The sequence below is a fragment of the Brachyhypopomus gauderio genome, chromosome 18, assembly GCF_052324685.1.
Source record: "Brachyhypopomus gauderio isolate BG-103 chromosome 18, BGAUD_0.2, whole genome shotgun sequence".
NCBI lineage: Eukaryota > Metazoa > Chordata > Actinopteri > Gymnotiformes > Hypopomidae > Brachyhypopomus > Brachyhypopomus gauderio.
In genome coordinates, this window is record NC_135228.1 from 6195263 (window position 1) to 6217001 (window position 21739).

Here is a 21739-nt window from a genome sequence, read left to right on the forward strand (position 1 = left end):
TGCAGCATGTAACATCTTTAATGGGTATGTAAGCATTTATTCCAGTTTTGAATCCACATATTTAACCAAGCATGGAGGAAAGTGTGGCAGAACAGACTGAAAATGGTGCTAGGTCAAAATAAGCCAATGGCGGAACAGAAACTGTCACAGACAGAAGCCAATGGACGCCAAAAGAAATAGTGAGGTAACTGGAATTCAAAAATGCCTGAAAATGAATCTAAAAATTCACATGTTGTCATAACCTTTTTGAAAAGCTAGTATGATTGAAGACAGTTCCATATGGTATGGTTTTGATTATCAGAGACAAAAATGAACCTATAAAAAAAATGAAATATAAAGGATAGAAAAATAATGACAGTAAAACATTGCAATATATTGTTCTCTGGAGTCACAAATTTACACATAAGAAGAAACCTATCAACTCCAAGACCAGTTGGGACGCTGTTACATTAAGTTATCTGGAGACATTTTCTGTTTGAACAGAAAAAATACCTTTTGGTTCCCAACCATGTATACAACATTTAAATAAGATTAAATTAGCTAAAAAGGGACTCAATGTATACACCAAAGCTTGAATAATTATACACATGTATGCAAAGAGATAAGAATTTGAAGGAGTTGTAATAAAACCTCATTGGTTGCACAGATAAGAATTCTTAGATTGGGGCAGGAACATTTCGGGTGAGCCCCCTCAGCCCTTTAGACACCCTCACCTTTTGGAAAATAAAAGTCAGAATAAGCTTGCATTGTGTGCTCCTGATAATCCGCACGCACAACCGCCTCATGGGGTCTGGTCACAGCGTACCAAAAAGATTAGCCCTCACTTGCCTCAGTTCTCTTTACAATCGTTACTGTACCATTACTGCACCAATCATATTTTTAATTGCCATTTAATAGCAATACAAATTTTTCCTGTGAAGAGTCTTGCTGAATTTCTGACTTAATCAATGCTCATGCCCTACTGGTGTTATGAAATAATCTTTGATGTGATCTCCTTCTCTGATTTGGTGTAGCCATGTCTGACATCAGTGGGCTCTTCCACAGAAGCTTATTCTGGTTCTACCATCTTTACATCTTAATTGGCTTTACACTACACAAGCAAGCTGCTTCTGCCCACAAACACGTGTCTTTGCCTACAAAGCAGACTGCACACAGCTTACAATTCCTCCATCCAAACTGCTCATTTGCCTGTTTCAGCAGAACTAGCATGCTTACGTAATGCTCTGCTGGACAAATTTGGGTTAACACAATAGGTAATGTTATTATTGACAAATCTAGGATAGCATGACTTGGTTAGCAACTGATCCTGGACCAGTGAGTGTGAACAAACCAGGTCAAGCTATGCTGGACCAGTCCAATCCAATCTAACACAATACATCATGCTATCCTGCAGCAGAAAGCAAATGCAATGCCAGTGGCCATATGATGCATGTAATGTGACACTGGGCTGTCAGAAAAACACAAATTTACGGATCACGGATTTAAACTTATACATCCTGTCACATTATTTCTGCCACACAGATTGCTTGGGCTAACTCGAACACAAGGCATTGTCTGTAGAAATGTGGCAAACATGGAGGCACTGTATTTCAATAACACCAAAATAAATGATGGCAAAAACATTCAAAAATGAGCTACTCTTTTAGAATCCTTTCCTGATGTTTTTGTTGGTGTTTTTAATCATAGATTTTGTTTGATCGCAGGGTAATTCTCTAATAATTAAAAAGGGTGTATCCATGATGTATTCCGTAAACCCCAGATGTTTGCAATGAATAGCAGATTGCCTGTGAGATTTTTACTATACAAGAGATGTATTTATTTTATATTTTTACACTTAGTGTTTTGGTCTGGTGTTGTCATGGTTATGTTTTGGTGAAGGGTACTTCTGAGTATTTCTGAAACCTAATTTATAAAAAATTCAGCACCATTCAAGCATCTGGGTCAAGCTAAACACCTTTAAACACAGCCAGTTACGGCATTTGTAATAGCACCTTGTCACTATGGTAAGAGGTAGACACACCCCTCAAAGTAAGACACGCCCACAGGACTAGCATGCATGCACAATGACATACCCCTTTGCCCATAAGACATGTCCAGTCTGAGTATCAGATAAGCGCTTTATTAACACTCGGATTGCCTGAGAAACGCCACTGGATAACCATGGCCACGCCTATTTTGTCAGGAGGTGTAGCTAATGTGTATAGGACATGGCATAAGTGATGTAAAGAGATCTGTCGCACGCATGCATGCACAAGCATACGTTCAAACACACACACACACACACACACACACACACACACACACACACACACACACACACACACACAAACATTCACTGCTCTACACTAAAGTATCATCTCCCTGACAAGTCACAATAAAATGTACACACGGTCATGCAAACACTCACACTTCCCTGTCTGATACTGTGTTAAATCACACACTTTTGATTGACAGTAAACCTGAAAAGCCTTCCAGTTACCCATACAATATGTAATCAATATCTCATAATCAATTTCTTTCTGTTACCTATTGCACTTTGAGCATTACTGATATCGGTGCTGTATAAATCAGTAAAAAGACAGAAGTGTGTGTTTATCAGTTTCCCCAAGTATCTTAATTAACTTCAACGGACCATATTTTCTTGGTATAAGCAACATAATAACTTATTATAATATTCAACTGAGAGTGAGTGTGTGAGAGAGAGAGAAAAAGAGAGAGAGAGAGAGTAAGAAAGAGGGTAAGAGAGAGAGCTTGGCAGTTTCTTCCTGGCATGGATGTCCAGAACCTATAAGGGCCATGTCGTATATTAGAGTCTTCTCTCATTGGACATCCATGACTAGAGGGGTGGGATTTCCCCTCCACAGTCTTTAGTGCTAAAACTCCCTGCCCCGCCCACACCACCTCTTCCTGTGTCTGCAGTCCAATCAGTGGCTGAATGCTGAAGTGGGTGGGACATGGGCAGCTTCAACTGGACATAGTATATGAGAGAGCGGGGTGTGTATGAAAGTATCATGGCCGTCACACACACACACCCACCCACCCACCCACAAATACTCATGTGGGCACACACTACAGGAAACACACAGGTCCGACCTCCAGGTGGTAGCGTGATGAGGGCGTGATTTCAGGCAGCCTGCCGATGTGTTTGACAGGAAGTAGTGAAGCCTCCGTCACCTTGAACAGGAAGACCGCGCGATGCCAACGTCCATCCCTTTGCTGCACGTAGAAACATCAAATGACATGAAAATGAGAGGAAGTGGATCAAGACTGAATCAAAACAGCCTATCGGTGTGTGTGTTGTAGTTTACATGACATTGCAGTATTGTTCTCACCCAACAGGTGTCCTCAGGCACGTTCGGTTGCAACGTGTGTCCGTTCCACGCCTGAAACCTCGCAGCGTTCAGTGACGGGGGCTGATCAGGGGCGGACCTCCACACTGACACATTAAGGCAGTGGATGATGACTCGCTGTTCCGCCTCCGAGCTCAACAAATGTAGGAAGTTAATCTGGATGCTCCCGACACTGAACTCGAGCTAAAAACAGACCAAATAGCCAGCCAATCACAACACTACCGATGCCAGTCAATCGCAGCTCTTCCGATGCTAGCCAATCACAGCATTGTGATGCTAGCCAATCACTGCACTGCCAACGCTATTCAATCACAGCACTGCTGATGCTAGCCAGTCACAGCACTGCTGATGCCAGCAAACATAAGTGACTCAGTCATGGTAAGCTTTCAAACAATTTTCTGGATAACACAGCAAGGTTGAAGTTAATGCTGTTGCCACTAGGTGGCAGCCCTGGGTCCATTTGTCTGAGGATGAACGGTTCATATTAGTCTCAGAGAAAGGACACTATATTCACTGGATTACATTTAATCCTGAATTAATGGTTTTCAGATGTTTTTCCATCTGCTACCTTCAAAAGACCAGTGGTCAACATAAGAGGTCTGAAAAAAGGGACATAGATCATTTGTGACACTGGTTGATTAAGCTTAATACCTTGGACACAGTGATTGGTCTAAGGCAAGTACTCCCGCCTCCTGTGAAGTTGCAGTTGACTTCAATAGAGTCAGAGGAGCAACCCAGATTGGGGTCAATCCAATAAGTGCCTAAACAAAGAAGCAATAAAGAGTTAGTTACTTAAAACACACACACATACAAATACACACACAGGTTTACATTTCTTAAAGATTCTATACCATAGATTTATTTCTGGAAATTTGCAACCGTTACATAATACAGCACAAGGCAGCAGACGATCCAGTTCTACGTGCTGCTCTCCATCACTGCAAATATACACATGCATGTGCAGCCACACCCACAACCACACCCACCATCGTTGAGTTTGTGTTGGCAAGTGCGCAGGTCGCGGCAGAGACGAGCTGGGTGGTCCCTGGTGCCCAGAGGGTTCTTCAGGCTGTGTACCAGAACACTGAGGTAGTGCAGGGTGCGAAGGATCTCAGGAGCTTGGTCCAGCTTGGAGAAATGAAGACCACCCGCCCCCTGAGAGACACAGGAGAGGGGAGGAGAAGAGAGTCAGGGGAGAGGGGGAGGAAATGGGAAGAGGAGAGAGGAGAAGAGCCAGGGGATAGGGTGGAGAGGGGAGAGGAGGTAGAGAAGGGAGAGGACAAACAGAAAGATGAGAGGAGGGGAGAAAGAAGTTAGGAGAGAGAAAGCAGAGGAGATGGGAGTAGGACATGTAGGAGAGAGGTATTGTCATTATTGCATAGTTGTCATAATGTAATCGCGTGTTTATGTGGTAGTGTGGTTGTGATTTTGTGGAGTATGTGTCACATCTATAACTCACCTCAGTCTTCAGTGTGGGGTGTGGGCCAACAAACACAGGCAGGGCTATACCACTGTCATCCCGCTGCTTTTGAGTGAATACACACAAACACACACACACATACACAAAATATTTCTGTAAGATAAAACCATATTCACTGAGTTGGATGAAAAAAAAAACTTGGAATACTTACAAATGACTGTGAGACACTAGGAGGTCCCTATATAAAAAAAAGAAATATGCAATCAGGGCTCAGGATTTGCTTGGGTGTGTTTCACATGTGTATGTGCTGATAAGAAAGCAGTTCTCACCGGTGGTCCACGGGGGCCACGTGGTCCCGGAGCACCCTGGAAACCATGGCCAAAATGGTCAGGTAAACGATTGGTGCACCAACAAATGAAATCCATAAAGAAATGCATATGGTGTGTGGGTGTGTGTGTGTGTGTGTGTGGGTGTGTGTGTGTGTGTGTGTGTGTGTGTGTGTGTGTGTGTGTGTGTGTGTGTGTGTGTGTGTGTGTGTGTGTGTGTGTGTGTGTGTGTGTGTGTGTGTGTGTGTGTGTGTGAGTTTGTGTGTGTATCCTTACCCTTGGTCCCTGAACACCCTGTATAACGTAAAAGCACAAATGCCCCATTTAGAGAGCATGCATTTTCCATCATTTTCCACCACACTGCATTCAAAAACTATGCAAATGGAGGTGTGTGTGTGTGTGTGTGTGTGTCCGCGCATCCACTCCCTGTGTCTTACCATCTCTCCCCTGCTACCAGTATCACCTCTAGGGCCCTAGAGAAAGGGTCAGAGGTGATTGGAGAAGATGTCAGAAAGCTGCCACTGCATTGTATATTTCCACATGAGCTCTTGCCTTTATGAAATATGCATTGATATGTCATTAGAGATAAATGAATCTCTCATTAGAAACAGGAAGAATGTATATTGATATGGTTAAAATGTAAATGCTTGCATTGTAGTCTGGGGTAATTTGTCTGGGGTGTGGTGGAGACTACTTACAGGGCCACCAATGGGACCAATCATCCCAACAGGACCAGACACTCCCCCTCTCCCCTGCAGACAGACAGAGAGAGAGAGAGAGAGAGAGAGAGAGAGAGAGAGAGAGAGAGAGAGAGAGAGAGAGATGACTACTCCAGTACTGATTTATGCAAGCAAATGTAGCTTTCATACAGTTTTTCACCTAAAAGTAAAACAAAAGTGGATTGGCTGTCCTAGGTTGGCTTTCCGAGATGGCAATCAGTCAACAGCTTTTCTGAGAGTCAACACTTGATCCACTGGGATATCACTTACAAAATCAAATCCTGAAAAAATGCATTGTCTCGTAAAACAGGAGCAGTCATGTTTTGCTGTATTTAATAGTGGAAAGTTCTGTGGCATGTCAGAGCTTTGGCAAAAAAAAAATACTTTCCACTGAAGGTATTTTGTAGAAGCAGGGGGAAAAGTGTTCAATAAAGCCATGATTATATCACACAGAGGAAGTGCTGTACTTCCACTGACCAACATGGCAACATAGCAAGCAGAGTTTATACACATCTTCCAATCTGAGTTTTTGTCCTTTAACTGTAAACCTGGAATCCTTGATGAAATCTTTTGGCTTGAAGAGTTTTGGAGACATGTCAATGGCTCTCAGTTCATGTAATCCTGTCATTTGAAGTTCAGGTTATTGATTGCAGCTACTTTTCTTCACTGCTTTCAAAGTCTTTCTTTGATATGAGCCAAATCAATTCCTTAGTTCTTCCTGCCCCCCCCCCCCCCACAGCTGAAGTTGTTGTTGACCGACTCAGACTAAAGGCTTTTAATGTGGGGGATGAGAATCCCGTATTTCACATTGATTGGGTTATAGTGCGGCCATGTCTGTACAGTACGTCTCCACTATGAAATTCGGGGAAATGTAGGAAGTAACTGTTCAACATCTCCACAAACTACAGGACAAAATGTCTATTACTTTTGCACACTGGACAATTAATCCCAAGACCATTTCACTGTGTGACTGGTTGAAGTTTAAATAAGTAACTCATCAAAATTATATTCTCTCAGTATGAGAGGCAGACAATCAAGGACAGTAAGAAGACATGATTTTTTTGGGAAGGATTAACTCCAGGGTCATAAAAGTGAAAGTGCAGACTCACCATACTGCCAGTGGGGCCCTTAGGTCCCCTAATGCCCTTTAGCCCAGTGTCTCCGGGGGGCCCCTGGTCAAACAACATCACATTTAATGAAACACACACATGAGCAGAAGTACACATATACACATGCAGGATTACTGTGTACCTCTGTGGGTCTGTATTTTTCCACTATATCAGGGTAACACCAATGACACTAATGCAGTCAAGAAATGGAATTTTTAATAGCCGCAGAAACCAAGAGAACATGGAGGTATTTATTAACTCCAAAGACCACCAAGTGCATTTGTATGTTGATGGTTGAGGTGTCTGCATTTTTTCCATAATTTGCATCTATTGCTCTGTGGCTGTATGAGTGACATATGATGGACTCTGTGATGTACTTGTGAGGTCTTACATTAAGTTCAATTAAACTGAACCCAGCAAAAACTCCAATACTTTGTTACCCCCACATTCTCTATAGCTTTTCTATAGCTACTCTCTATAATCTGTAGACTACCACTTCGTTTTAGCTAGTTGACTGGTGGTAACTCAAAATTCAATTATGCTCTTCTGGTGGCCTCTTTCATGACAAGAATTTACTGGTCTGAAATCTAACGGGATCAAATCAGATGGCAATGAAAGTTATTACAGCATAAAGAGGGTAGAGGCACCAGGTACCCTTTAGTCAACTTCAGAGTGCAACAGTAATGTCAGCTGCAGGTAATTACAACTTACAACTGACAATAAAATTTGGTCTTAGGGAAATACAAGTACAGACTTACACGTACACATATGGAAATGACATTTAACAGGCCTCTTGGCTTTTCTACACCTTTAAATGATTATTTTTTAACCTTCCAGAATTTCTGTTATTTTTGTTGTTGTTTTTTGTGTTTGTTTGTTTGCCACTCGTAAGGTTATTTAACTGCATCACAGAAAAGGAAGACAAGACAAGAGATGGGTAAAAGAACAAATGTTCCCAATAGATCCATATTTTCCCATAACATTGCAATCTGAAAATGAACACTCTAAAGTTCTAAAGTTTTAAGGCCTGCACGAGAACCCTGAGAGACACAGACAGCCAAACAGACAACCTCCTCCTCACACACACACACACACACACACACACACACACACACACACACACACACACACACACACATCACCGTAATAAGCCTGTTAAGAAAAAAAAAACTGTGTAGACGTCTTCTGTAAAATTCTGACATTTTAGATTTGCATATAAACACCTCTATTTGACCTTGAAACTACAGAGTGCAAACTGTCCACCTTCTAATCTCTATTTAGCTCTCACATTGTCTCTGTGGATTTAAAAGTAAACTTGACCTTTGGTCCTAACATTCCGAGTTTCAGACCATAGAACTGCTAATTTCTCTTTTCCTTCTCTTTCTGTCTCTCTGGATTCAGGAAAAAAAACCTCACCTTTGGTCCAAACATTCCGAGTATTCCTGGAAACCCAGGCTCTCCAACATCACCCTGGAGTCAATGGGAACCACATAGCTTGGTCATATGAACAGAGGATTATTTATCATCACTGACAAAACTCAGAGCCCAGAACTATATCATTTATTATAATTATCCTGAAAGATTACTCTCAGCAGTAATCATTGGGAGCCAGGCATATTTACAATACAGCACTGAAATACTGGTGAAGGTAGAAAATCAAGAATGCAAGAATGGGCTACACTTAGAAAGTGATTGCTGAATGGATCAAGGGCATTATTGTTGACATCCTATGATGCGGTACCCAAAGATGTCTGTAAACATACACTAATTCAGCAGCATTACTCAAACAAATGTTCTACTGAAACTTTGAAATAAGACTTTATATAAATAATAAATCATATATCATGCAGTCCTCTGGATAGATATCCATCAGTAAGAAGATATCAATATAATACTACATCTATACTTCAAATAAAACCTAAAAACCTGTTGTAAAACCTGTTGTAGATGTATGGAGTTCAGGACGTATAGAGTTCAGGACGTATAGAGTTCAGGACATATGGAGTTCAGGACATATGGAGTTCAGGACATATGGAGTTCAGGACATTGGTCCTACATTAGACTGGTGTTTAAAAGTAAATCAATAGAACTCCCCAAACTTAAATTCCCAAGGGATTTGGCCTTTGGAAAAAAAATTCCATAAAAAATGATGGATGGAAGAACAGACATGTATACTACGAGGACCCATGATGCGAAGGTTTCAGAGCTCAGTCTGTTAATGATATGGGTTTGATGAGTCTGGTGTGGTGGTGGGTGGGTGGGTGCTCTACGGGTGGCTGGGTGAAGGAACTTACTAGCTGTCCTTTTGCTCCTGGATCTCCCTGATTTCCTGGCATGCCCATCACGCCCTTAAAACCTCTCTTCCCTGAAGGTCCGGGGTGACCTGGGAGACCTCGCTCACCCTGTCAATTAGTGATTGACAATAATTGTTTAATTGATTATCTGTACAGGAATTTACCTTGTGTAAAATGGAAATTGAACCATTTATGAAATAGTCATGCAACTTGAGAGGAAGAACACTGAGATGGAAAAGCTTGAACTTTTTTAATATATTTGGTTTGACGCTGAGTTTGAGAGTTGATAGTTATCTCACCTTGGGACCAAATGAACCCTGATCACCTGGTAACCCTTGGACACCAATTTTACCCCTGGCTCCAGGTTTCCCAGGGAGACCAACCTCACCATCATCTCCCTGTTCACCCTGGTAAGGAGAAAGAGAAAGGGAGACATTTAAATTCAACACAAAATATTGTAAGATAACTTGAACAGTAAGATTTAAATTGGGAGATACTAAAAAAAGACATGCTAACATCAATAAAGGGATATCAAGTAAGACAGTGGAAAAATCAGGTGGACCCATCATAAAACCTTGGGAAACACCACGACAGAAAGGTAGAAACATCAATGATAAAAACAAAAGAAAAACTCACTGATATTCCTTTGCTCCCATCTTTCCCGGGAATGCCATCTGGTCCAGGAACGCCCTCTTGTCCCTCCCGACCAACCACTCCTCTGGGGCCAGGTGATCCTACAACACCCTGACAATAAGACAGAGATAGATCAGTTGACACTACAGTAAACGATTAATAACGTATATTTCTCTAAAACCCTTGAAAAATAACATTTGTCCTGACAGAGCTTAAGTGGGCAAACTCTGAGAGAAGAAGAGAATGGAACTGAGTATGACAGAGAATTGCGGTGGATTCTTACGGGTGCTCCTCTACTTCCACGATCTCCTTGTTTACCCTGTTTTCCCTGCTGCCCCTTTGGGAGAGGGAAGAGGAAAAAAGAGTTAGAGAAAGAAAGAAACAGAAAACTAGTGACAATCTGTAAAATCTCTCCTCCCCACACAATACAACGACCTTTCTTTTAAGTTAGATACTGGGCTGATTTTTGAGTGATTTTTTCATGTTGATTACATTTATAGAGTCCAAAGTCTACGTAAATGTTAATTATATTAAAATTACATTTAAATATCCCAGAGTCAAACTATTTATTGATTACATTTAATGGTTCCAGAGTGTAAGTACTCGCACAGTCCCCTACCTGCTCGCCTTTGGATCCTTTGAGACCTTGTTGCCCACGGGGACCAGGATGACCCTAAAATGTGATCAAATGAAGTTAGGCACCTCCAGGCAAGCACTCTATGCTACACTAAAAAAAGGAATCCTTGGGCAACACTCCTAACACTGCATTTGCCTGCCTCTGTAACATGCCTGAAATTGTAATTTGCTCTGGATTAGAGTGTCTGCCAAATATGTAAATTTGGTGTGTTTACTCCTTAGGCAAAACCAGCCTTGTAGCATTTGCAAATAAGTGAGGAATTGGAAGGCATTTCAGAGAAGGATAATACTTGATTGAATACTTATTGAGGCTTAGGTAAGGTTTCTGTTACCTAACCACACAGAGAGTAAAGCTGTTTTTACCAAATTACATAAGCCCAAACAGACAGCTTTAAAAGCACTGGCCATTTCATGAATGTAGATCTCAGAACAGGAACACACAAGTGATTACAGCCAATCAGCATAATGATTCGGTGAAACTCACAGGTAATCCAGGTGCTCCAGGCTTGCCTCTAAAACCATCAACTCCCAGGTGACCCTGGGCAACAAAACATTTGACAGTGATCAACAAAAAACAAAAAACACTACAGTTTTTCTCAGTCGATTTGGTTCATTTCTCAGATCAGAATTGAAATTCTCAAAACTGTTCATTCAGTCTCCACATCTCCTTTTCACTTGTGCACATCATAATTGCATTTCTCATTGTGTTTAATATTTTGCAAATGCTTTTGTATATATTGCAAATGGACATGGACAGTTGTCTGTTGTTTTTTATATTATCAGTTGCTTATGACATGTTTATCAAAATGTGTTGTACGGATTGTCTTACCCTCCAAAACATTTAGTCTTTACGTCATCGCCTAGGTCATTATATGCAAAAGTGCTGAACATGTTGTCATAATCTCTAAGGCATCATTTTACATTTATTTATTTAGTTTATTTTTTTTGTTACATTTTGGTAATTTATCCTAATTTGATTTAATTGTTTGCAGGTGAACATTCAGTTACAGTAAGAAATGGAATTGGTGAAGGCTTAGATCAACCATAGGTCAGAGGTGCATCTCATGAACCTTTAATGTAATTGTCAAACATTTATAGACGCTAAACACTGCAGTATCACAATGTCTCATAATGGAAAGACAAGGCCATATATAGGGTGAACAGCCAGTAAGAGGAGTAAGACTGGGTGGTGTAGAGGGGTAAGACTGTGGTGTAGAGGGGTAAGACTGTGTGGTGTAGAGGGGTAAGAATGTGTGGTGTAAGGCTGAGGGGACAAAACAGTGAAATAAGGGCAATAATTGTTGACCATGTTTTACATGTAAGTCATGGTCTTACAATGGCTGAAGCTGGTCATTGGGTGCAGCTGAATATTGGAAGAACAACTGTGTCTTCAGTCGTTCAAACATTTCAAAGAGAAAACATGTATGCACTGTAATTCAGAAATGTGCTCTCTTCTGTAATGCTGCACATTGACATACATTCTGACATGTTATTCAAATTATAATTTTTTTGCATTCTTATACCATTTAGGATATCAAGACTAGCTCATGGGGGGGGGGCAGAGGATCCATTTTCACACAACAAGAGGAGGCTGTATGTGCTTAGGTTGTTTTGAATGTATAGAATAAGTTTTTAATTTTGCAGTTTTTCTAGTCAGTTGTCGGTCTTTTTTAATTTCAATCAGATTTGTTTTTGTCAACAAATTGCAGTGCGAACAATACAGTCAAACAATATTGCTGTACAAATTTGATTCCAGTCCAATTTCTTGCTATCAGTCTCCCACATACAGTCATGTGTAATTTTGTGTTCCATGTAAGTTTGTATGTGTGTAACATGCATTTGATATATCACAGAATGTGCAGCGTTCTTGAAATCAAAAACTTAGCTAGTTTCCATCAGAATATACAGTCTGCACTGACTGTGACTTATAGTTGCACTGACAACATGACTAAGTATTTTGACTGCCTTGTTAATAGGCAATGGCACACAGACTAGATATTCTGATGGCACTGACAAATTGTCTTACCTAAATATTTGATTTTGGGGCAAAAACAAAGAATTTTGAGTGAAGTATCTGCTTTTGCAGGTATTTCATTGAGTTTTGCTGTTTGCACTAACTGTTTTGAGAAATGCACTAGTTGTGATGCCAATGTAAACCATGATGTGAGAAATGAACCAAACAGACTGAGAAAAACTGTAACGCTAAACACAGACTTGCTGAGCATATCTTTACATTTCATAATGCTTTCTAAAAACATTTTAGTGCACATTTTCTGTCAGTATATGACCTTACAAATATACACACGTAATCAAATACACAACATTTTTGTTTATTTATTCATTAAATCATAAATGTATTCATTCATTTACATGATACATGTGATCCACTGGGACCCACACTTGATTTTGAAAGATTTTTTTAAGATTAAAAGTTTTAACAAATCTCTTCTTATATGAAGATGTTACATTTTGGCTCAGAATATGGATTAAAGGTTATGTTTAAGGTGGCCTTTATCTTCTCAGAAAGCATAAAAACAAAAAGATAATGTACAAAGTTACAAAAATGTACAAAGTAATGTACAATGTACAAAGTTACAGAAATATCATTTAGAATATTTATTATTTATATATTATAGTATGTTAGAGTTCAAAATGTGTAATTTAAATATTACTGTACATATATACTGTACAGATGGGTGTGGGTAGGGTTTTGCTTTGCTGGTTTTCTTTTTACTTCTATAGAAGTGATACATGTTTCAGTTGAGTAGGACTTTTTTGCATCTTTTAAAAAACGTTCAAATTGGGAAATTGTCAGATCTGCATTGTGTGCATTAACTTACTGGGTATCCTGGACTTCCTGACTCCCCCCGGTCTCCCCTGTCTCCCACCCGACCCTACACACACACACACACAAGATTATCATTAGTGAATATTGGCAACCATTTTTAAGTTGCCTTCAGATTATTTTCAATACCTAATGTGAAATGTGCATCAGATATAGTGATGAAATTGAATGTACATGTTTGTGAGATGCAGATTCATAGATTATCCACTGCAAGAAGAAATGAAAAAACATAGTATAGAGAGAGAGAAAGAGAAAAAGAGAGAGAGTGAGAGTGAGTGAGAGAGAGAGAGAAATATGCATGAGGAGGAGAGGACTCACTCTGAGTCCTGGAGGACCAGGAGGACCCTCAAGTTTCCCATCATCCCCTTGTTCACCCTAAACAACAAAAACGGCATTCATTGTGTGTCAGCTGTATTGTGTGTCAGTGTAAGGGGGGGAATAATTAAAAACAAAATGTCTCAGCATATGCACACACACACACCCGCGCGCCTCCTCGATCACATGCTTTTTACAGCCTAAATGCATATCACATGACATGAAAGGGAGACGATGCACCCCCATCATTTCACATGCATTTTCCTTGGTGTGTTTATTAGTTTATGCTTATGTATTTGTGTGAGAGACAGACAGACAGACAGACAGACAGACAGACAGATAGATAGATAGATAGATAGATAGATAGATAGATAGATAGATAGATAGATAGATAGATAGATAGATAGATAGATAGATAGATAGATAGATAGATTCTGACTTGGATAGATAGATAGAATACTTTATTCATCCCCAAGGGGAAATTGCAAATTTCTTGAGATTAAACTGATAATAATTTATAATTCATAATTAATACATAATTGGTCATTCAAACTCGGTGATTGCAAATCACCTCCTGATTGCAAATACTATGAACACAGGAATAATCAGCATATAACTTTAGTTTAGTTCATAAACTTAACAAAGTCATGGATTTAGGGGTGACAGGTTTAACTGTAATGTTACCTTTTCACCCTTTGGTCCTAGAGGCCCTATAGAACCCTGTGGACCCTGGTGACCCTGGTGAGAAAATGAAAGAGAGAGAGAGGGAAAACAGTAAACACAGACAAAGATTAAACTGACTTTTTCTTAAAAAAAAAAACGTTTCTTGGTATTTCCATGGTAATTTAATAAATACGCATATCTCACCTCATACCCTGCTATGCCTGGTTCTCCCTGCTGCCCCATCCGTCCAGGAGCACCCTGACAGAGAGAGAGAGACAGACAGACACACACAGAGAGACAAACAGAGAGATACATATAAGAAAAAAATGACACAATCCAACATTCTAGATGTTGTATGGAACCCAGTGCTTTTCATTAGTGGATGTCTCACTACCCAGGGCTTTTCATTATGGATGTCTCACTACCCAGTGCTTTTCATTAGTGGATGTCTCACTACCCAGTGCTTTTCATTATGGATGTCTCACTACCCAGTGCTTTTCATTAGTGGATGTCTCACTACCCAGTGCTTTTCATTATGGATGTCTCACTACCCAGTGCTTTTCATTAGTGGATGTCTCACTACCCAGTGCTTTTCATTATGGATGTCTCACTACCCAGTGCTTTTCATTAGTGGATGTCTCACTACCCAGTGCTTTTCATTATGGATGTCTCACTACCCAGGGCTTTTCATTATGGATGTCTCACTACCCAGTGCTTTTCATTAGTGGATGTCTCACTACCCAGTGCTTTTCATTATGGATGTCTCACTACCCAGTGCTTTTCATTAGTGGATGTCTCACTACCCAGTGCTTTTCATTATGAATGTCTCACTACCCAGTGCTTTTCATTAGTGGATGTCTCACTACCCAGTGCTTTTCATTATGGATGTCTCACTACCCAGTGCTTTTCATTATGGATGTCTCACTACCCAGTGCTTTTCATTATGGATGTCTCACTACCCAGTGCTTTTCATTAGTGGATGTCTCACTACCCAGTGCTTTTCATTAGTGGATGTCTCACTACCCAGTGCTTTTCATTAGTGGATGTCTCACTACCCAGGGCTTTTCATTAGTTGATGTCTCACTACCCAGTGCTTTTCATTATGGATGTCTCACTACCCAGGGCTTTTCATTATGGATGTCTCACTACCCAGTGCTTTTCATTATGGATGTCTCACTACCCAGTGGTTTTCATTACTGGATGTCTCACTACCCAGTGGTTTTTATTATGGATGTCTCACTACCCAGTGCTTTTCATTAGTGGATGTCTCACTACCCAGTGGTTTTCATTACTGGATGTCTCACTACCTAGTGGTTTTCATTACTGGATGTCGCACTCCATTCTCCCTACCGCAGGTCCGACAGTTCCTCTTGACCCCTTAGGCCCAGTGGTTCCGACCGGTCCGATTTTGCCCACCGTGCCTGTCTCACCAAGGTGCCCCATGCTGCCTTTTGCCCCCTGTGGGGTACAGAAACCATCAAGTTAGTGGCAGGGGGTTGAGAGATGAGTAAGCGGAAGTAGGAGAATGAGTAAGGGCTCGGGGGCAATTGGCTAGGGGCAATAAGGAGGAATGAAACTACTCAATGCATTAATCATGAGACGAATGAGAATAGTAGCTTTAGTAGTGCTCTCATAACTTATGGGACTTTGATTGTATAGGCAGGAGATGCTGATCCAGTTCTGTGCATTCAGGAGTAAGGGCGTGTTCACAGTGAGTGTATGCTGGGGTCTATAAACAACCCAGTGAAGGACTCACCTTTGGGCCTGGCTTTCCTCTTTCCCCCAACTTCCCTGGCTTCCCTTCAGGACCCTGAGTAGGGATGAGGTGACACCCCCATACACACACACACACACACACACACACACACACACACACACACACACACACACACACACACACACACACACACACACACACACACACACACACACAGACTGACTTCAGACTTTGCTTCAGACTGGCTCTGTCACATCTATGTGTGTGTGTGTGTGTTAGTACATGAACTCACTCTGACACCAGTAAGCCCAGGGTCACCCTGAGGCCCCTCTTTGCCCTTGATCCCAGGATCGCCCCTCATGCCCGGCTCACCCTCTGGCCCCATGTCCCCCTTTTCCCCCTGTTCAACACACACAGGCACATACACACACACACACACACACACACACAGCACAGATGTTGCAAATACATTCATAAACACACCGCTTAACTTACACTTTCTTCACAGTAAACACACTAGTATATATGTTTAAATGGTTCAGTGAACAGTTGTTTTCTTAATTAGCTCAGTAACCCTTTTAAGATGTTCAGTGACCCACTTAAGCAGGCCGATTCTCCTATTAATTAGCTCAGTGATCCCCTAAGTTATTTGGATGTGAGAGTGCACTGCCGAGACAGGGCAGTGGTCTCCCTGCTTATAGCTATGACAACTAAACATTCTACCATCACCTGACCACTTATCGTTGCCTTTTTCTTATAGGGAACATAATCAGGAAATCAGTGGAACATATTGCACAAGTCATAGGATAATAAAGTGGAAGAAAATAAGCAGTAAAAAGCATGAAGCAATTTATGGATTTATTTATGATGCTGTTTAGTTAATTGCTGTAAAACACTGTGAAGCGTAATGGAAAAAAATTGTGAAATCATGACTTTTCAGTTTTTTGCTGGACCAAACTGGTAGAGGCGTTCTCAATGACACAGTGTCGCTGTTAATATGTACGGAATGTGAGGAAAGTGAGAACTTGGCTAACAACATTTCAAGTTAGCAAACACTAGCTAGCAAGCTGTGAACAAAATGGACACTGGACTATGAATTTTTCCCCATTACTTGTCACATTCTCTAAAGTGACCTTATGTGACCTACTCACTAGGACTGTGAGGTCTCACAATGTGCAGAACAATCATTTTACTTTACTTACAAATGTGAGAAATAATTGTAATGATCTCTGCTTTTAGATATGGTGGCCACTGGTCCATTTTTAGGATGGGGGAACTTCCCACAGGTGGAAAACCCAAGCACCACAAGAGGGTGCAATGCACCTTTATTATGCACGTGGTCTCGTGACTGAGGTGTGATAATCTCTACCCCTCAGTCTATTAACTGGATTAGCATTCACTGTAGTCTGCACAGCCAGAAGCCAGAGAGAAGAATGGCTGTTGGGCTAAAAGCCAAAAGGAGAATGGCCAAAATTAACAAGAGCAATTCCACATGATTTGCTCAATGGAGAAATGTCAGGTAACAGCCCCCCATGTCAGGTAACAAACCCCCATGTAGATTGTTAGTTGAACGGGGCAATTGCAAAAACTTTCAAGTCAAGCGTAGTGTCTACAACAGATCAATCCAGTGTATTGACAACCAGCCTTGTGTCTGTTTCTGGTCACAGGATTGCAAAGGTTTACCCCTTGTTTCACTTACAACCTCTATGGTACAAATGAGATGTACAGGGGAGGACTCTGGTCGTGTTACAAGTCTGCTAATGACAGCAAGCAAGTGTGAAAGGTCAGGTGAACAGCAAATTCCACTGGTGAAAACCAGCTAAGAAAGGCACAAGAGACTTCATGTGAAGTATAAACACAATGGGGTGTTATAAAGGATGGACCCCAGCAGGAGAAGTGAGAGGTAGTATCTTCTACTGATACGGCCAGAAACCTACATCGCTATGTAATCTAACAAAGACTATTTCTAATCTGAATTCATCACATATTAATGAAGTTTGGTTATAGCTATAGGGAAAGGAGAACTAGCATTTGCTCCTGAGCAGTTAGCAGCCATTAGCCATTAGCAGTTGCAAGCATTCACTAGTTCCCTTAAACTACCGCCTCATCCAGCTTGTGTACTAGGGTGTAGTGTACTAGGGTGTAGTGAAATACAGACCTTAGTACCATCGGGTCCAGCAGGACCAGCCTCCCCTTCTAACCCTGGCTCTCCCTGTAGGTACACATGTTTTATTTCAGGTATATCAAGTATGAATTTGAAGAAACTGCAGGTGTACTGTTGCGAATATATGCAAAGCTCAAACATACCCTGGGACCCACAATGCCTGGAGCCCCTGCGTTGCCTTCTGCTCCCAAAGCACCCTACCAAAAAACATCAATGAATGAACACACACACACACACACACACACACACACACACACACACACACACACACACACACACACACACACACACACACACACACACACACACACACACACACACACACACACACACTTTTCTCTGTCGTTTACGGTCACTGAGTTCTTCCAGGGCCCCCAAGACTGTGCTGTGGTGCTTTATTTGCCCTTGTTGGCAGTAAACTAGGACTACCCTTCTACAACGGCAGCGCTGGCTAGCACAGCCTAACATCAGCCTCCTTTCAGACGCCCTATTTAAACACAAATATAGATTTACCAGCCATCTTCAAAGATGGATTCACCCTGTGATCATGACACACAGTCTGTGCTATGTCATATTTGGGAGGAGTTGCACAACACTGTGTGCTATGAGGTCAAGACCTAAATGTAGTAAAATCCGCCATCTAGTTAAGCCAGCCTCAAGTTTGCTCCATACACATTAAGAGTATGGTCAAACAACCTCCATACACATTAAGAGTATGGTCAAACAACCTCCATACACATTAAGAGTATGGTCAAACAACCTCCATACACAAATCCAGCCCCTAATGTGAGGAGTTTTAAGGTATCACCATAAATGTAGACCATTCTTGGCCTTTGGCGTTCAGTAGGAACAGATGGTTCCTCAAAGGTGCCCAGGTGGTTCCTACCTTCTCCCCTGGTTCTCCTGGGACTCCTGACTCTCCAACTGTTCCAGGAGGGCCCTGAGAAGGAGACAGAGAGAGAAGATTGGTGAGGAGGGGGGAGTTTGGGGTGGGGGTGCAGTAATTATATGGAGGATCAGTCATTAATTGATTGCTGATTAGATCTGAGGTAATGTCAATGTTCAGCCAACTTTTGCTTTTTAGGAAATGATCTTATTATCAAAAAGTTCCAAGTGTAATTTAGTCTATTACCTTAATCACATCTAATCAAATCTTAATCACATCACATTAAATGGAATGAAAGGAAATGAAGAACATGAAATGAAGATAAAATGTGTGTGTGTTGTTTACTTTGTTCATGGATGCGTGTATGTTCATGTGTGTGTGTGTAAAGAAGTGCAGTCAGGCAGATCATTTTAATTTGACCTGCTATGTATCATGCTTAACAGGAGCATATGAAGATCTGAAAATTCTCTCTCTCTCTCTGTGTGTGTGTGTGTGTGTGTGTGTGTGTGTGTGTGTGTGTGTGTGTGTGTGTGTGTGTGTGTGTGTGTGTGTGTGTGTGTGTGCACGTGCGTGTGTGTGTGTGCGTGCGTGCGTGTGTGTTTGAGATCTTACCTTTGGTCCGATGTTTCCAAGAGGTCCCATGGTCCCTGGTGTTCCTGAAGATCCCTTATTAAAACATGAGCATACATTACTAAATAACCTTAGTTACCGCCTACACTAAGGTCAGGGCTGGGGTTAGTTCACATTTACTGTACTACTGTAGGCATAATTACATTGTGGCTGGGGTTAGTTCAGGTTTACTATACTACTGTTGACATCATTACATTGTGGCTGGAGTTAGTTCAGGTTTACTGTACTACTGTAGGCATCATTACATTGTACTGTACTATACTGTACTACTGTAGGCATCATTACATTGTGGCTGGGGTTAGTTCAGGTTTACTGTAATACTGTAGGCATAATTACATTGTGGCTGGGGTTAATTCAGGTTTACTGTACTACTGTAGGCATCATTACATTGTACTGTACTATACTGTACTACTGTAGGCATCATTACATTGTGGCTGGGGTTAGTTCAGGTTTACTGTAATACTGTAGGCATAATTACATTGTGGCTGGGGTTAATTCAGGTTTACTGTACTACTGTAGGCATCATTACATTGTACTGTACTACACTGTACTACTGTAGGCATCATTACATTGTGGCTGGGGTTAGTTCAGGTTTACTGTAATACTGTAGGCATAATTACATTGTACTGTACTACACTTGCTGGGGTTAGTTAACATTTACTGTACTACTGTAGGTATCATTACATTGTGGCTGGGGTTAGTTCAGGTTTACTGTACAACTGTAGAAATCATTACATTGTGGCTGGGGTTAGTTCACATTTACTGTACTACTGTAGACATCATTACATTGTGCTGTACTACACTTGCTGGGGTTAGTTAACATTTACTGTACTACTGTAGGTATCATTACATTGTGGCTGGGGTTAGTTCAGGTTTACTGTACAACTGTAGAAATCATTACATTGTGGCTGGGGTTAGTTCACATTTACTGTACTACTGTAGACATCATTACATTGTGGCTGGGGTTAGTTCACATTTACTGTACTACTGTAGACATCATTACATTGTGGCTGGGGTTAGTTCACATTTACTGTACTACTGTAGACATCATTACATTGTGGCTGGGGTTAGTTCACATTTACTGTACTACTGTAGACATCATTACATTGTGGCTGGGGTTAGTTCACATTTACTGTACTACTGTAGACATCATTACATTGTGGCTGGGGTTAGTTCACATTTACTGTACTACTGTAGGCATCATTACATTGTGGCTGGGGTTAGTTCACATTTACTGTACTACTGTAGGCATCATTACATTGTGGCTGGGGTTAGTTCACATTTACTGTACTACTGTAGGCATCATTACATTGTGGCTGGGGTTAGTTCACATTTACTGTACTACTGTAGACATCATTACATTGTGGCTGGGGTTAGTTCAGGTTTATTGCTGGAATCATGAACATTGACTTCATTGCTGATTTGACTCACTGGCTCGCCAGCGATTCCTTTGTCTCCTGGAGGTCCAGACGGCCCCTGGATCCCCTGAGGAGAAATATAACATCTATTTAAAGCCAAGCACATAGACATAGCAAGCTCTCAAATAGTGACAGGTTTTATGAACTAATGCTCTCGTTTCTTCTTTTCTACTTTAAAAAGAAACTGTAAAAGCAATAAATGGAGCTACAGTCTACATCATCTTTTCACTGTAAACTTATACAGTGTTATATATGGTTACACAGACTGCGAAAGACAAACGTAAGGGTTGTAAACTACCTCCTGAGAGATCTACAAAGATCTACTGAGAAAGCTACTGAATTAAGGCAAGTAAACATTACCAGACTAATGTGGTCACTTAGAGGCTGCCATAACCATAGAAAGAAAGTTTAAAAAAAATTTAAACTAGGACATTAATGCCAACATGATGAGCGAAAGAGATTTCTCATAAAAACCCATGGTTCACATAGCTTGCCATGTATTTAGCCTGATGTTTTAGAAATCTATAAACTGCAGTATTACATAATTAGCTATTAAAATATAATTAGAACATATGCCTGTTCACATTCCCACGTTTGGTAAGAGGGTGACTGCA

The 21739-nt window shown here is 41.0% G+C and overlaps 1 protein-coding gene across 1 annotated transcript in view; it reads right to left on the minus strand.

Annotated features, from left to right (window-relative positions):
* The window catches only part of col27a1a (collagen, type XXVII, alpha 1a), a 70303-nt gene continuing 48564 nt past the window's right edge, over window positions 1–21739 (minus strand). The window contains exons 33-62 of the mRNA XM_076979690.1: window positions 21139–21192; window positions 19690–19743; window positions 19078–19131; window positions 18335–18388; window positions 18186–18239; window positions 16320–16427; window positions 16067–16120; window positions 15661–15768; window positions 14515–14568; window positions 14332–14385; window positions 13651–13707; window positions 13328–13381; window positions 10972–11025; window positions 10471–10524; window positions 10135–10188; window positions 9855–9962; window positions 9518–9625; window positions 9219–9326; window positions 8341–8394; window positions 6925–6987; window positions 5795–5848; window positions 5534–5569; window positions 5373–5390; window positions 5100–5135; window positions 4982–5008; window positions 4810–4875; window positions 4337–4505; window positions 4002–4111; window positions 3333–3533; window positions 1–3216 (exon numbers count right to left, since the gene is read on the minus strand). Coding sequence (XP_076835805.1) covers window positions 3070–3216; window positions 3333–3533; window positions 4002–4111; window positions 4337–4505; window positions 4810–4875; window positions 4982–5008; window positions 5100–5135; window positions 5373–5390; window positions 5534–5569; window positions 5795–5848; window positions 6925–6987; window positions 8341–8394; window positions 9219–9326; window positions 9518–9625; window positions 9855–9962; window positions 10135–10188; window positions 10471–10524; window positions 10972–11025; window positions 13328–13381; window positions 13651–13707; window positions 14332–14385; window positions 14515–14568; window positions 15661–15768; window positions 16067–16120; window positions 16320–16427; window positions 18186–18239; window positions 18335–18388; window positions 19078–19131; window positions 19690–19743; window positions 21139–21192 — 2226 coding nt within the window. The 3' untranslated portion in view covers window positions 1–3069. The remainder of the gene's footprint in view (window positions 3217–3332; window positions 3534–4001; window positions 4112–4336; window positions 4506–4809; window positions 4876–4981; window positions 5009–5099; window positions 5136–5372; window positions 5391–5533; window positions 5570–5794; window positions 5849–6924; window positions 6988–8340; window positions 8395–9218; window positions 9327–9517; window positions 9626–9854; window positions 9963–10134; window positions 10189–10470; window positions 10525–10971; window positions 11026–13327; window positions 13382–13650; window positions 13708–14331; window positions 14386–14514; window positions 14569–15660; window positions 15769–16066; window positions 16121–16319; window positions 16428–18185; window positions 18240–18334; window positions 18389–19077; window positions 19132–19689; window positions 19744–21138; window positions 21193–21739) is intronic.